The following is a 16,930-nucleotide window of genomic DNA, read 5'->3' on the forward strand; positions in this document are numbered from 1 at the left end:
GTGTTTATGTAACTATTTGCTAATTGTTTGAAGGTTAGCATCCTTTTTCAAGTTCAGTGCAAAGTTGGATAACTTATCTACATTAACTGTTTTTTGCATTCCTTTAGAGGTATGTTCACAGCCATTAAAGAGTTTTCCCTTTTTAACCATACAGGTTTTTCCTTACCAAGCTTTAAGTCGAAGGTGAGCATATTAAAATTTCCTGTGAGAATGTCATTTTTTTCTATTGTCTTAGTGTGAGACATCAGTTAACACTGAGGTGTGGACACTCTTAAGAATACTGTCAGGTCCAGATGGTTTTGCTTACAGCTACAGGGTGTTACTAAAGCAATAGCTAGATGAGATGAAATCTTTAAGCTAACAGTATTTCAAGCAAAATGAAAATAAAATCAGTTTGGTTTTGTAAGATAGCAACATTATGCTAATGCTTTTCTAAGATGAAATCATAGCTTTGTAAAAGAAATCAGGGACCAATACATTTTCACTTCACTTATAGTAATAGTTCAATGTGTATAATAATTACTTAGATCTCTCTTTTTTGTTTTATAAATATTTTAAATGTGCAGCACTATATAAAAACTATTTTCAAGTTTAAGAATAAATAACATTTTTTTCTTGATTCTTGTTTTAAAGATAGTTAAAATGTCTACCATCACCCTACCCACAACATATTTCTCTGATACATTTAGTGGTATAAAGAAGGTAAGAATTAGAAGATGCTCAGTGCTCAGGGTCTGCAGTTACACCATTTCATGAGACAGGGAGAATCTGGTGACTTCATAGACATGTTTGCTCAGAACATAGTTTCCAGTAAAAACATCGTAAAGATTGAAAGGGAGTGGTGAAAGACTGAAAATGCCTTTGTGTCTGATTTTTACCACACTAAGCTAGTAGTAAGAATTAAATATAATTTGTCAATATGGAAGAAACTACCTGAAAATAAGAACAAAGTACATTTTAGGTCAGGCACAGTAGCTCACACCTGCAATCCCATCACTTTGGGAGGCTGAGATGGGCAGATCACTTGAGGCCAGAAGTTCGAGACCAGCCTGGTCAACATGGTGAAAATGCATCTCCACAAAAAATACGAAAATTAGTGGGATGTGGTGGTGTGGGCCTATAATCTCAGCTACTTGGGAAGCTGAGATGGGAGGATTGCGAGAACCCAGGAGGCAGAGGTTGCATTGAGCCAAGATTTCATCACTGTACTCCAGCCTGGGCAACAGAGAGAAGCCCTGTCTCAAAATAAAAGTAAAAATAAACTGAACAAAGTACATTTAAAATTTTCAGATCAGCAGTCAAAGCAGTCTGAGATACTGTTTAAGATTTTAGCAAAATCACATGATGAAGCAGGCATCTTTTAACAATTCAAAAACTATAAGAAAGTTTGAATTCTTAATTTGCATCTTAGAAAGTATGGGATACGCAATAGAAAAAGAATGAAAACTCCTCAGCATCCTTGCATTCAAATTATAAAGGTAAGAAGCAACATTTTCTGGTTTCTAGAGCAATTGAAAGAGTTCCATGTAGGGAATGTAAGAATTGGAAAAGCATGAAACTCCTATTTTTAGGTGAAATTCAGTGAGTAAACAAAATGTTTCGGAAATGTTTGTATTTTATAGTTTGGCCAAGGAAAAGATAAATAGAGATGGTGGAAAAAAAGATGACAAGACCAAGTAGGGCAGGAAGAGTATCGTCTATCTGAAAGGCCCAAGAGGATGGATGGAAGGAAAGGCTGTGGCTCCTGGAGCCCTGGCCCCCTCTCCCAGCTCCTCAGTTAGAGCTGGGTACCCAGCTGCCCAGGCAGCCTGCTATGGTTACAGTTGTGGAGCCAAACTGGTAACACCCATCACATTCCTTACAGGTTCTCTTACTTAAACTAAAGGTAAGATTTAACCATGGCTTATGAGTGCCATAGCCTGGAGGTAGTGGACTAGGGTCCTTTGTAAGGAAATAAGAAGAAGCACACCAGAATTCCTCATTTCTTTCTTTTAGGCATTTTTCTCATATTTATGCAAGTTTGTGACTGAAATGAGAAAAATAGAATCCATCAAGATAAAAGGTTCTTGGGATGAGTCATATCGACTTCTTTTGGCTGAGACAAAGTGTGAGAAAAGAGAATTTTCCACACTTCAGTTTAATCAGATAATCAAACATAAATGCATATTTAGAAGCACTTAAAATGCCAATAATGATTCCTTGTTCCAAGGAACTACAAGACCTTGCCAGCTTATGATTTTCAAGGGACCCATCTATACATTCACATGTAACCTCCTTTAACAAATCGGGGTAAAAAGGAGAGTGTTAGCTGTTTGTATTTGTCTTGGGACCTGCTTACTTGTTATTTGTGAGCATTTTGGAGGTTTGTTGAGTGCGTATAGTTTAAGTTTGCGATATGATAGTTCATGTGCTGCTTCTAGGTCTTGCTCTGCCCCAGTAGGCTTCACCAGTTGATCATAGCCCTCATTCCAACTGAGCCTAAATAAACTTGAGAAACCATTTTTGCACAGCTTGTTATAAAGCATTGTGCAGTTCAGTAAATGCCATGTCTGATTTACAGGGTTCTTCATTGAACTAACAGTGAAAATTTGGGATTGGCCCATTCACGTTTTCTTCTGTTCTTTACACAAGGGCAAAATGATGAAATACTACTTATATGGTAGGTGTTCATGTGGGTACCAAACATTTACCTGCCTTTTTTATATTAGGAATCACGTGGGGCCCTGTGGGACTCCAGAGATGAAGATAATGAGGTCCCTCTCCTTAGAATCAACAGTGAGATGAGAGAGCTTTTAAAGGGCGATGAAAAAAACAAGTGACTGCTTTCTTTTAAAATATTTTTCTGGTGCCTTTTCAGACAAAAGCTTGTCAGTGTATCTGTTTCCCAATAAATAGGGCTTGTCAGTGTAAGTCCTGCAGCTCTTTTATGTTAACCATTTTTGATAAAAATATCTTTTTAAAAAGATTGTCCCATACGTAAACATAGCAAACCAAGTGTTCTTTTGCAGGCAAAAATATTAAAAATAATCATACCTGGGCCAGGCACGGTGCCTCACGCCTATAATCCCAGCACTTTGGGAGGCTGAGGTGGGTGGATCATGAGGTCAGGAGATCAAGACCATCCTCGCTACTTAAAATACTAGCTGAGTGTGTGGTGGCTCATGCCTGTAATCCCAGCTACTTGGGAGGCTGAGGCAGGAGAATCGCTTGTGATTTGCATCTTAGAAAGTATGGGACATGCTTTTTAAGATGGACCAGGGAGTTGGAGGTTGCAGTGAGCCGAGATTGTGCCACTGCACTCCACCCCAGGGGACAGAGTGAGACTCCGTCTCAAAAAAAAAAAAAAATCAATACTTTTTCTTGATGACTCATGATCAAAATAATTTGTTTCATTGTGACTATTACTCAGTGATATATTTAGATGTTGTCAATGGATTTTGCCCTACGCAAAACTAATGATGTGGTTTGGCTGTCTCCCCACCTAAATCTCATCTTGAATTGTAAATCCCACAATTCCCACATATCAGGGAGGAACCCAGTGGGAGGGGGTTGAATTATGGGGGCACATCATTCCTGCACTGTTCTCGTGACAGTGAATGAGTCTCACAAGATCTGATGACTTTAAAAAACAAGAATTTGCCTGCATAAGCTCTCTCTCTGCCTGCTGCCATCCATGTAAGATGTGAATTGCTCCTCCTTGCCTTCCGCCTTGACTGTGAGGCTTGCCCAGCCACATAGAACTGTAAGCCTGATTAAACCTTTTTCTTTTGTACATTGACCAGTCTCAGGTTATGTCTTCATCAGCAGCATGAAAATGGACCAGTACAACTAAAAAGATACCAAACCACAAGTAGAAAGCTCCAAGGATCCCCAGTCAGAATAAATATCCCCCCAATAAAACCTAGCCCACATTTATCCAAAAATAATACTGTATAAACTCTAAAACCTAAATATTACAAAGCAAACTGAGCGTTTTAGTCCATCATGCCTTTGCTTAAGAATAATCATTATCTTTGCCTGTAATTACCAGCACAATTATTAGTTTAAGATTTTCTTATACGTCCTTATGTCCTTATCTTTACCAACTTATCTAGAATGCAAATATCTAAATATCTCCACCAGCCAACATATATTATTACCAAAAACAAGGTACAGATCAACGCATGTAAAATTGATGCCCCTTGCACATCCTAGAACAGTTTCAGTCTAGCTGCCATTATAACCGAAATCAGCCTGTGTACCGTAAGGGATTCCTAATTATCAGTTAGGTATATCTAGTTTTAATTATGAAAAGTAGTGCTGTATGAAAAATTCATTTTAGCCTGTTAGCCACTGGTTCGTATTGCAAGAGCCACAGTATGGCAGAAATGAGAGCCCAGTTGTGATTCCCAGTTAGATTTGATAGAACTTTGATTTGACAGAACTTTCTTTTAGAAATCTCTTTTTTAGACATAATAGTATGTGAGTACTTCACAGAGAGATGGTTCATCTGATTAAATCGTAAAATTATAGGCAGCTGTTGCTTTGTTGTTTCAAAATATGTGTGCAAAAGCTACACAATAGTTCGAACAACTACAGTATGGAAAGTATTTGCGTGAAAATCATTGTCTGCTGTCTTTGATCGGTTCTAAACTTCTGGTGGTAAACTCACGGCAGTGAGACCTACCCAGAGGATGATATCAAGAGCAAGCCTAGGTTTGAAAAAAACTAAGTATTATGCTTTCTGTTGTTTTAAATTTTGTCATCTGGTGTTACTCATTTGGAATTGAGTAGATGATTCTGTGCATTTACCTATTGTACCATAAAAAGCATGTAGTAAAATTTCATCATCTTGTAAGGTTGCAAGCCATATAACTGCTTTTGATTAGAGCAGCTAAAGCGGTCCGAAGTTGTAAGTTTTCGTTCACTGGAGCCAAAACACTTATTTTCAATTTGTTATTCATATGACAATAGTGCTTATTTGGGTGGGGCTTTTAAAAGTGAAAAACAAAACCTTCTCTTCATGCTACACTTTAATAAAAAACACCTGGTCTGTGCTTGGGCTCCCAGCCATTTCATAGTATTGTGCCTGGTGTTTGCTTTCTGACCTATGACTACTGGTGCTAATAGCTGTTACCTTGGGGTGGGGTTGGGGAGGCAAACTACTTCGTGCTGTTCCTCTGATAGGCTTTTAGCAGTAAGTGAAGAATCACTTGGGAAATTACAACCTGATTGTTGTTGTAGTGATATCACTGAGCACTCTAATGAATAATAGAAATATCATTCATTTAAAAAGTCAAGCTGATGTTTAAAAATTGCTGACTTTTAAACAATAATTATTATGGTGAAACTCAATTAGGGTGTGTAGCCTAGTTAATAATATTGTACCAATCTCGGTCTTGTGGTTTGATAATTAAACTATGGAAGCTGGGTGAAGGCTATATGGGAACTATATTACTATTATTATTTGAGATAGGGTCTTGCTCTGTTGCCCAGGCTGGAGTGCAGTGGTGTGATCACTGATAACTGCAGCTTCAACCTCCTGGGCCCAAGTGATCCTCCCACCTCAGCCTCCCTAGTTGTGGGGACTTAGGCCTTTGCCACCACATCTTGCTAAGTTTTAAAATTTTTTGTAGAGACGGGGTCTCCTTGTGTTGCTCAGGCTGCTCTCAAACTCCTGGGCTCAGGTGATCCTGTCACCTCAGAGTCTCAAAGTGCTGGGATTATACGCACAAGCCACAGCACTTGGTGGAATGCTCCTATTTTTGTAACTCTTCTGTAAATCTAAAGTTATTTTAAAAGTGTCATACAACCTATTCGAAATGTTTAAGGAAGCTTTACTTAAGAAAAATTACCGAAGTGAGACTAAGAAGATTTTTGACTGGTGTTCTCATTACGTAAACTTGATATTTCTCATTAATGTTAACCATAGATTCATGTGAAGATTTCATTTATACTGTAATTACAGCTACTTGGGAGGCTGGGGTGGGAGGATTGCTTGAGACCAGGAGTTTCAGACCAGCCTGGGCAAACATAGCAAGATGCTGCCTCAAAAAAAAAAATAAATGAACTGGGCATAGTGGCACTTGCCCATAATCCCAGTTACTCAGGAGGCTGAGGCGGGAAGATCACTTGAGTGTAGAAGTTGGAGGCGGCAGTGTGCTGTGATCACTTCAAGGCACTCCAGCCTGGGTAACAGAACAAGATGCTGTCTCTTAAGTTACTTATAATTGAACAGAAAAAGGAAATGGGACATTGAATTGGGATAAATAAGCAAACGCCAGGCAAAATATGGCCCCTTGCTTTTTAAATTTCTTGCTGTTATTTTGGTACACAACCTCCACCATGAGTTGAGACTCCAATACTGCTTCTTTATATCCCTTTATGCCCCGCCCCTCCTCCCTTAATCATCTACCTGCCTTGACAGAAATGATCGTTAGACGTCTGGGGCAATGAAATGACTTATTTAGGTTGAGAAATTATGGAAATTTAAAAAAATTTTGGCAGGTCCTTTATAAAAATTTCTATTATAAACCCACATTATTTAAATTCATTTTATTAACATCAAAGTATTTAATAAAGTATGTATTACGATGTGTTTGACTAGAAGTTGCGCTGCATATGATAGTGAGGAAACATAATTTTGCGTATATACTATGCTATTTGCAAAACGAACCAGCCTCAGTTTTTCTACTTAATATCTGTGTGACCTCAGGCAAGTTACTTAACCTCCCTTAGCACTTGCCCCTCAGCTTTTTTTTGTGGAGAATAATACACTTCTCAACATTGAATGAGATAACACATGTATAATCTTTAGCATAGTGCCTAGAGCATTGTAGGCAGTCAGTAAATCCTACCTAATATTGTCAGTTGCAATCATTTATATTGTTGCCTACAATATATTTTTATTCCCATTCCAGTCTAAAACGATGTGAATGCCATAATCAATAATACGTAGTCTTCCTATGAGTAATGTCTTCCAGCTAGAGTCTTTTATTACAATCCTGTTGTCCCTTCAAATAGATAAGCAAATAAATAATTTCAGAATATTTTCATAATTGCTGTATAGTGTTTTTATCAGCCAGGTTCTCGTTGTTTTATGAATTTAAAGCTGCACTCGAGTAATTTGTAAATAACTCTCATCTTTTTAGATTGGTCTCAGCATTATATTTCTGAGGTTCTGTATTCAGACAATTCCTCCTTTTAAAAAATCATTTTAATCTAATTTAAGCAAGTTGTTTTACACATTGACATAATTTGTTCATTCACTTGGATAGTTTAATCATTCCAGTGGAAATTGTGATTTGCTTGTAGAAGTGTCTCATGAATGCTTATCTGTGTCAGCAGACAACTGTAGCCTATAGATCCAAACCCATGTGTTTTCATGCCCACACCAGAGTGTCCCATCCGGCTCCTAGCTTTCCTGCTCCCTGTTTAACCTTTGGCAAGTTACTTAACATCTTTGGGCCTCATCTTCGAACAATTTTTTTCTTAGAGGTGGGATCTCACTATGTTAACAAGGCTGGTCTCAAACCCCTGGCCTCAAGTGATCCTCCCATCTTGGCCTCCCAAAATGCTGGGATTACAGGCATGAGCCACAATGTTTTTGTCTCTAAAATGACAAGTTAATAAAAATTACATACACCTCAGAAGATTGTGGATGTATGTAAAGCGCTTCACACCCAGAACATGGGAAGTACTGTATGTTCTATGTAAGTGTGTATTGTGGTTGCTGTTACAGTCATGCTTTGTGTTTGCCACTGATGTTTCTTAACTTCAGGCATTTTGGGTCTTCTAGAGATTTGTTTAACATAATTGTTAGTATCCATTCAAATACCAAATTATTTCTTTACATGTTGGTTGTGGGCTCTTTATTCTGGCCAGGTAATAGTGGAAAGTTACGCTTATCTGTGGAGATTCTATTTTTAAATGGTATCTAGCCATCTGAGTCTATTTTGATTGTGTTTTTATTTCCCCCTGGCAACCAGTTTTTTTTCTCCCTAGATTGTAACAGGCACCTCTGTGAAGCTTTCTCTGTCACCTCACTTCTATCTTTTGTAATCCTCTTCTGCCCCCACCATACCTTCCTCACATATTAGACCTAGGAACTGTCATGTTTTCTTTCCTTGACTACAGTACCTGACACCTAGTAAATATTTGTTGAATTTATGAATATTCATAATATTGTTTTGTTTTTTTGTTTTTTTGTTTTTTTTTTGAGACGGAGTTTCACTCATGTTACCCAGGCTGGAGTGCAATGGCGCGATCTCGGCTCACCGCAACCTCCGCCTCCTAGGTTCAGGCAATTCTCCTGCCTCAGCCTCCTGAGTAGCTGGGATTACAGGCACGCGCCACCATGCCCAGCTAATTTTTTTTTGTATTTTTAGTAGAGACGGGGTTTCACCATGTTGACCAGGATGGTCTCGATCTCTTGACCTCGTGATCCACCCGCCTCGGCCTCCCAAGATATTGTTGATTTCTTATCACATCCACATCTTCTTACTTTTGCTTATAAACTCAGCATTTTAAGTCTGTTTGAGTAGCCTTCTGCTCTTTGGAACCCTTAAAGATATTAGTAGATTAACTGAACATGACTTTTAGTCATCAACAGAAATCTAGTTTATATTTTGCATTGCTTTTCTAATGAGTTGGTGAGTAAGTATTGGTGTTAAACTGGCATTAGCCTGATGAAATACACCCTTTGCCACCTTAGAAGTAAAGAAAAAGTGATTCCACTGTCATGTTTTATTCTTAATCCAATGCTTGTAGCAGCTCTGGAGAAAATCATCCTTTCTATTAAAGCATACAGATTGATTTGCAAACAGTAGAGCATTTTCTGAAAATATACCAGTTACTCTGTTTAATGGTAGTATTATCTTTAGAAACCTGTTTCTTGGCTGGGCGCGGTGGCTCAAGCCTGTAATCCCAGCACTTTGGGAGGCCGAGGCGGGTGGATCACGAGGTCAAGAGATCAAGACCATCCTGGTCAACGTGGTGAAACCCCGTCTCTACTAAAAATACAAAAAATTAGCTGGGCATGGTGGCGCGTGCCTGTAATCCCAGCGACTCAGGAGGCTGGGGCAGGAGAATTGCCTGAACCCGGGAGGCGGAGGTTGCGGTGAGCCGAGATCGCGCCATTGCACTCCAGCCTGGGTAACAAGAGGGAAACTCCGTCTCAGAAAAGAAACCTGTTTCTTGTAAATCTTTTCTTTTTTAGCCTATCTACTTTCACAAGTAAGGTGCCAAAAATCTATTTGATAGCTGCATTCTCAGTGCAGTTAATTGAATTAATCCTCTTTCAGAGAATCGTTCCTGTTAGTATGGATAGAGGGAAATGGTGGAGTCCTCAAGCCACACACTGTCACTTATTTAATTTGTTAGATAGTTAACGTATTCACTGTCTGACTTAAGTTGTGAAAGTTGACAGAGTAAAGAGGGTCCTGGACCTAATGATTCATTTATATGGCGTCTTCTTCACCCCGTCAGGACTCTCACAAACTTCCAGATACAGTTGTCAGTGGGGGAGTATTTAGAGTAGGAAATTAAAATGAACTTTGCTGTTCTTTTAGTTGTGGTGTATTTGATTATCCCTAAAAAGTCACACCACTGTCAGAAAGCCATTATACTATTCTAACCATTTAAATTAGAATCATCAGGAGGTCTTTTTTGGTAATATTTGTGGTCACTATTCCAGTGCATGCCATTATGCTGAAGGTCCTACTCAATTGAGGCAAAAACGAAAATAAACGCTAAGGGGTATCTTAATTGGAGAAGAAGAAGTACAACTGTTTTTATTCATAGATGATATGGTCATCTGTGTAGAAAATTTGATGAGCTCTATTAAAGCTATGAGGACGGTAACTTTAGCAGCTGAGTTTAGCAGGGTTGCAGAATACAAGATCAGTATACAAAAACCAATTGTGTTGATAATCGGTTTCTACATATTATCAGTGAGCAACCGGAAATTGAAATTTCAAAAACAGTACCATTCGCAGTAGCATCAAAACATGTGAAATACTTAAGGATAAATTTGACAAAACCAGTGCAAGACCTGTATGATGCAAACTACACAACAGTGTGGAGAGAAACTAAGACCTTAGTAAAACGGAGAGGGATGCAATGCTTATGAGAGGAAAGCCCCTCAATATGAACAACTGGTTCTCTCCAAAATAATCCATGGATTTGGTGCCTCCCAATCATAGTCTCAGCAGGTTATTTCATGGAAATTATTAATCTGATAGCAAAATTCATATGGAAATGCAAAATATTTAGAATATTTAGAAGAACTTTGAAAAAGAACAAATTTGGAAGACAAATACTACTTGATTTCAAGATTCATTATAAAGTTACAGTAGTTAAGAAGGTATGGAATTGACATCAAGATAGGTCTATAGATGAGAACGGAATAGAGAGTTCAGAAAGAGACCCACACATATGTGGAAAATTGATTTTTGACAAAAGCAAGTGGGAAGTTCACTGGAGAAATGATTATCTCTGCCAGTCACTGAAACAACTGAATATCCACATGTGAAAACCCAAATAACTTCAGTCTACAAATTGTACCATCAATAAAAATGAACTCAAAATGGATGGTAAATATAAATGTAAAACCTGAAAACATAAAATTTCTAGAAGAAAACATGGGATCAAAAAATCTTTGTGACTTTGGGTTAGGCAAAGATTTCTTAGATGTGACACCAAAAGCAAGACCTGTAAAAGGATCATTTGGACATCATCAAAATGAAAAACTTCTTTTCTTTGAAAGACACTGTTAAAAGAGTGAAAAGACAAAAGAAGATTAGAAGAAAACATCTATCAATGGGCCATCCTAGGATATATAAAGAATACTAAAATTCAGTCATTGAGTTACGGTAACCCAATACAGATGTGCAACACATTTGAACAGACACTTCACGAAAGACAGTATGCTGTGGATGGGAATGAGTGCGTGAAAAGCAGCTCAACATCATTAGGGAAATACAAATTAAAACCGCAATGAAGGCCAGGCGCCATGGCTCACTCCTGTAATCCCAGCACTTTGGGAGGCCGAGGCAGGCGGATCGCTTGAGATCAGTTTAGCACCAGCCTGGCCAACATAGTGAAATGCTGTCTTTACTAAAAATACCAAAATTAGCCAGGCATGTTGGTGGTCACCTGTAGTCCCAGCTACTCAGGAGGCTGAGACAGGAGAATTACATGAATCCAGAAACTGGAGGTTGCAGTGAGCTGAGATTGTGCCACTGAACTCCAGCATGGGTGACAGAGCAGACTCCATCTCAAAAACAAACAAACAAAACCTAAAATGACTTTCTTTTCAAAAAATATATATTCAAAGAAAAAACAGTGAAATACTATAATACACTTACTAGAATGGTTGAAATTTTAAAGTGGTGATGATACCAAGTATTGGGAAAGACATGGAGAAACCGGAACTCATGAGAACGTAAAATGGTACAATTGCTTTGGAAAACAGTTTGGCAGTTCTTAAAAAGTTAAATATATACCTCTCATGTGATCTAGTTATTTTACTGCTAGGTATTTCCCCAAGAGAGATGAAAGCATGTGCCTGCTTACAAATGTTCATGGTGGGTTTATTTGCAATAGCCCCAAACTGGAAAAATCCCGAATGTCCATCAACAGGTAAATGTGTAAATCACAATATATCCATACAACAGAATATTACTAATGAAAAGTCAACTACTGATATCTGCATGACATGGGTTAATCATAATTCTGAATAAAAGAAGTTGGATTTTAAAAATATATGATTACAATTATATAACATTCTAGGAAAGGCATACTAGTCTAGAGTGACAGATCAGATTGCTTTGGGATAGTGAGGAGGAACAGGAAAGAGGGGATACATAGAGATAGAAGCAAACTTTTGGGTCATGAGTAAGTTCACTGTCTTAATTGTGTGGTGGTGATGTTTTGTGTGCGTGCACACACACTTAGGATTTCTCTGAAAATTGTTTCTTTGAGCACTCTAATGTAGCTGTCACTCTCATTTCTTTGACTTATTTTACAATGCAGTTAAGTCTTTGGGAAAGTCACTTATGTCATCAGAAAAGAATGCCACCAAAATAGCTTCTCACTTAAGTTCCCATCCCCAGAGCTAACCCACAGGAGGTTCCGATAAATTCAAATATTTAATAACTTGTATTTTTCTTTCTCTTTAAACACAGGCCCTCTGGTCCTGGAGGCAGGATCATGTGGTGGATTCTTGGCAGTCAGCAGTCTGTGGAGCTTTTGCAGGTGCAAAGGATTATATTATACTGGGAAAGACCAAAGAGGGGGAAAAATGTGAAAATATTAACTATGTAAAAACAACATTCTTTAGAAATTCCAGATTGTTTAGATGAAGAGCGCTCCATTAGTTGTTTGAGAAAAGCATGTGTCCTAGGGAAAATAACTGCTAAAAAGGTGTCTGCCTGAAAGACAACCAATTTGTTTTTGACAAATTTTTCTTTTTCTTTTTATCTTTATTAAAGCCTTCACTCAGGCCCTGGAATTATCTTAACGATGATTTATAAAGTCCTCTGTGGGAAGAGACTTGCTGTGGGTGTAGGGCTGACTGTGCAGCTGTCTGCCTTGGGCAGTGCTTAGGGGGTTTAAGCGATTTCTGCAAAAGGCAATGATTCACGGTTTGTGTGACATGTTTGACAGCACTGTAGATTAACTAGTGTCAGGAGAGCAGAGGCTCCTCCATAGCTTACTGAAGGCTAAACTGTTCTGTGTAGGAAGTATGGAGATCTACACATCTGCACATTTTTGAGACATTAAAGCAAGAGCAAGGTGACAATATGCAATATGGTGTTATCCATCACTAAGTCATATGAATTTTCCATGAGGCTTTAATGAGAACTCAGATGCTTTAAACAAGTGATATGTTTAAAAGCCTAAGAGAGAAGTATATTTGGTTGTTACAAAGTTAAATGAAAATTATAGTTGAAATACAATGGAAATTTGCCAGAAAAAGAAACTTTTAGTTGAGATGTGAAGCCAGTAGGGGAGGTTTGGGGTGTTAACTTTATTGGAAAATAATTTTTTTCCAGTTTGTTTAATGGTCATTGGTTTTTTGTTGTAGTGATTGGGAAAACAGCAAATGTACGTTTTACAGGATTCTTTATTAATGATTAGACTTACTTGTACAATTGATAATCAAAAATAAGAATTTTGCCTCTAGACATGAAACCAACCCAGATTGATTATGATGGTAATTGTTTCCACATGACACAATAGTCATTAGCCGTGTTAAATAAGTAGGTGGTCTTGATTCATTTTCCAGAGGTCAAGAGTCATTATTCCCCAGTCTCTAAGAGAGATGTGCATTTTTTGTAGACTGTCTCCTGGGCCCTGGGGACAAAGTGAGCGCATTATGGAAATTCGGTCATCCTGGATAAGTAAGGCTACTTCTTAAAGTTAGCAATACTATAAAACTTGCAGGCGTTGAAATAAGGAGAACATATTCTCTGGTCCTATTCCTTAAATACCCAATTCAAAGATCTGCTTCCAGAGACATTGTTACTATTGAGGAAATTTGCATTAATTACCATTTCCTTTTCTGAATAATACTCTGTAATAGACACTAAGCATTTAGATGGTCAGAAGGAGGGGGAGAAGGGAACTTGCTATCAGACGTCCTCTATGTGGTAGGATCCTACCATCCAGGCTCTTTCAGTTGAGGTGGTTCTCCTGGGGAGCGTGGCAGCATAGCCAGTGCTGCAGTGATGCTGAGAGGTGGAGAAGGGGAGCAAGGTGCCCAGAGCTACACATCTAGCACAGGCTGAGCTGCATGACTTGCAGGATTGTCAAGTCTCTGTTTTGTCCCCAACTCAGGAATGAGACTTTGGGGCCCTCCTGAGTGCCAGCTTCCTTACCTGTAATGTAGAAGCAACAATTCCTACTTAGGGGATTATTTCAGGGCTTGAGATAATGTATGGTTAGTACTCTGTACTCTGTAAAACCAAGTCGATGTAAGGAATTACCACTGTTTCAGTAAGAACAACCAACATGCAGAAAATGAAAACCTACTATCACAGTAATTCACCTTCTTGATTGAGTGAAGGAATGTCATATCAATAAAGTTACTCTACAGAACAGTCTCCTCTAATAGCTTGTAAATTTTGAAATGCCTCCAATACAAGCATCTTATTTTTTTTGCAAAAGTTCTGATAAGTGAAGGAGTTTGTCCAAGGCCTGCAAAAAATCCATTGTCAGTAGATCCACATATATTTAGCAAAAGATAAATATATTTCTTATTTATGTCCCTTATTATTTTGAAATTTTATTTGGTACAAATGTTGATCTAGAGGAACAGGGTTACTATTTTAAAACATTTCTGAAGGATAAATATCACTTGAAAATATTCCAATTTGTGAAAAAGTGAGGTTCTCTAAGAGTTGCAACATGGTGCCTTACAGAGTATAGAGATGAATGATATCTTGTGCAGTTGCTTTAAAATACTTACACACTGCCTTGCAGACTTTACCCTTACATGGCCATAAGGGGAATGAGAAAACTTGCCCTCAAATGGGAAATCAGAGTTCTCATCCCGTGTGCTTTTCCAAGTTTAAATTGGCTAAATCATTGCAGATGAACCATTCTGTGTGCCATCCTTGGCACTCTTTCTTGCTAATGCTTGTTTTATAAACTACTTGGCACAAGTATCCAAAAATGTCCCTTGAGATTGGAGGTGTTGATGGCTTGTCATGCTCAGAAATTCCCTTGGCCAGGGGTTAAACTAGGGGGAAAAGAGGACTTTGCCAACTTCCTTGCTTCGGGTTACCATAATGCAATCTAAGTAAGCATGACATTTGCTACTATAGTGATATTTGGTACTCTAGTATATTTTGGTCAGTTTCTCGTAATAAACACCTCTGTACATTCTCTAGGAGAGAAGGGTGTGGGGGAGAAAGAGACAGAGAAAGAGATTGATTGCAATCTCTCTGTGGGTTTGAAATTCTAGAATAGGGTGAGGGATTATTTGGGTAACAAATGAGAAGGCCTGACACAATCTCTATTAAAATATAAACAAAAACCGTTTTCCTTATTGTTGATGTGGAAGTCTTCCACATCTGCACACTTCATTGGAAGTCATGCATAAGAGGGGCATGGTGGTGCTTTTGTCCCTCCCAGACTAATCAGGGGCAGCATAGGGTCTGGAGGAGCAATGAATGGCATCAAGGTTGCCCGGGAATGGGTTTGGGGACTTCCCCACTGCTGCCCCTACATTCTTAGCTGCTGCTCAGGGGTGACAGTTCCAGCCTTATTGTAGGAAGGCGGCTGCTTTGTCTTTATGGCAGGAGAGGGGGGCACAGTTAGGGAATCTGCATTTGTTCCTCAAGGAAATATGAGATACAGTGCTATCATAAAATTGTAGCTTCCCTTGAGTCCTGTCCTTGAAAGCCTAAAGTTAGCCTAACATTCAGTACAAACGTAACTCCAGTGGAGACCATGGAAAACTGTTTCACAAATGCTTTGAATACAAAACCAGCCTATAGTTGCTGTACCAAATAATTATTTCCTGTCTCATATGTTGGAATGCTCCTTGTATTTGTTACCAGTAGCTTACAGTGCCCTTAAATAAAACACTTAAATAACTGCATTTTAACTGAAAGTCTGGCCCAAGCCCTTCCCTGTTACGAATATTATTCTAGTCTATTATCTTCACAAGTCTTCCTTACAAAAGCATTATGAGGTCTGTGAGTTAGAGAAGTCTTTGATATTTGAGACAGGCAAATTGATTTATTAGCAACTTACATAAAATTCCGCTTCTCTCATGGTAGTAAGGTTAGGACCTGTTGAAGCATATGTGTTTCTGTCTGTAACTTCTCTTCATTTTAATTTCATGAAACCTAAATCTCCAAGATAATATTGGCAGGCATCCACACTGAAGGAATGGTAGACCTTTGCTAATGGCCAAAATAAGTTTGATTTGCAGTAACTAAATTTATTAGATGTTCCTTATCAACCATTAGGTCTTAATTGGTTTAGGATCATTTGTGAACATTTTCACATACGAAAGTTGGTTTTAACAATTGGACAGATTTTAAATTGTCTTATCATATATCAAAGCAATTAGGTAGTGGAACGAGTACTATTTTTGAAGTCATGATACACGTGACAGTCCCAGGTCCCATACCAGCTGTGTGGCCTGCACAAGTAAGCTGGTTGTAAAATGGGAATAGTAACACCTATGCAAATGAGATCAAATAATCAATGAAAGTGCCTAGTGCATTCCTGGCATGCCATCTATGAAGTAAGCACCACAGATATTAGCTCCTACCTTTACCTTTTCCTCTCTTTTAGAGGATGAGTTGAAATCTTCAGTTTATAAAAACTAGAGACCAGGGCACCAATGAAGTGCTTTCGAGTGCCTGCTGTGTGTGCTGGTCTAGAGATGCAAAGAAAAATCACTTAAAAGCTCTATCCACACAGGAAAGAGTTAATTACTTAGTCATTACTGCTATGAGCCAGATGCTGTTCCAGACACATTACTCAGGCCCATTTAGTTCCCGTGTCATAGTACTGTCTGCATTTTACAGATGAGAAAACTGAGGCCACTAGGACACCAGTGGCTGAGTCCCAGTTCTGGAGGCAACACAGACTTAAGATCCGTTCTTAGCTTCAACTAAGTAAACTCTTCAAGTTTTTAGCCTCTGTAAGCCTTGATTTCCCCACCTGTAGAATGGGGCAGTAAGAGTCCCTCGCTCATAAGGTATTTCAGCTAGAGAATAAGTAATTACCTTAGGCCAGACAACTGGTAGAGCAGGGATTTAAGCGTTAGTCTTTCCAACTCCAAAGAAGGGTTCTTTCATTCTAGACCCTGCGCTGGTAAGAGAAACACATGGTGTTTGTTGCCTTTGTGTCTTTTTTCCTGTTCTTCCTTTCTTGGGGAATGGACACACACACACACACACACACACACACACACACACACACACACACA

General features: G+C 38.6%; 1 protein-coding gene across 8 annotated transcripts in view; it reads left to right on the forward strand.

The window, feature by feature from the left end:
• SLC25A26 (solute carrier family 25 member 26) overlaps window positions 1–16,930 on the forward strand; it is a 165,998-nt gene that overhangs the window by 138,589 nt on the left and 10,479 nt on the right. For 4 of the 8 annotated variants that reach the window (XM_032290415.1, XM_032290410.1, XM_032290416.1 and 1 more), the window contains 2 exons: window positions 155–183; window positions 12,165–12,234. In XM_032290415.1, the coding sequence (XP_032146306.1) occupies window positions 155–183; window positions 12,165–12,234 (99 nt within the window). The remainder of the gene's footprint in view (window positions 1–154; window positions 184–12,164; window positions 12,235–16,930) is intronic. The other 4 variants (XR_004272477.1, XM_032290417.1, XM_032290412.1 and 1 more) reach the window with 1 other exon arrangement.

Source organism: Sapajus apella, unplaced genomic scaffold, assembly GCF_009761245.1.
Source record: "Sapajus apella isolate SASKATOON/1434 unplaced genomic scaffold, GSC_monkey_1.0 scaffold23, whole genome shotgun sequence".
Taxonomy (NCBI): Eukaryota; Metazoa; Chordata; class Mammalia; order Primates; family Cebidae; genus Sapajus; species Sapajus apella.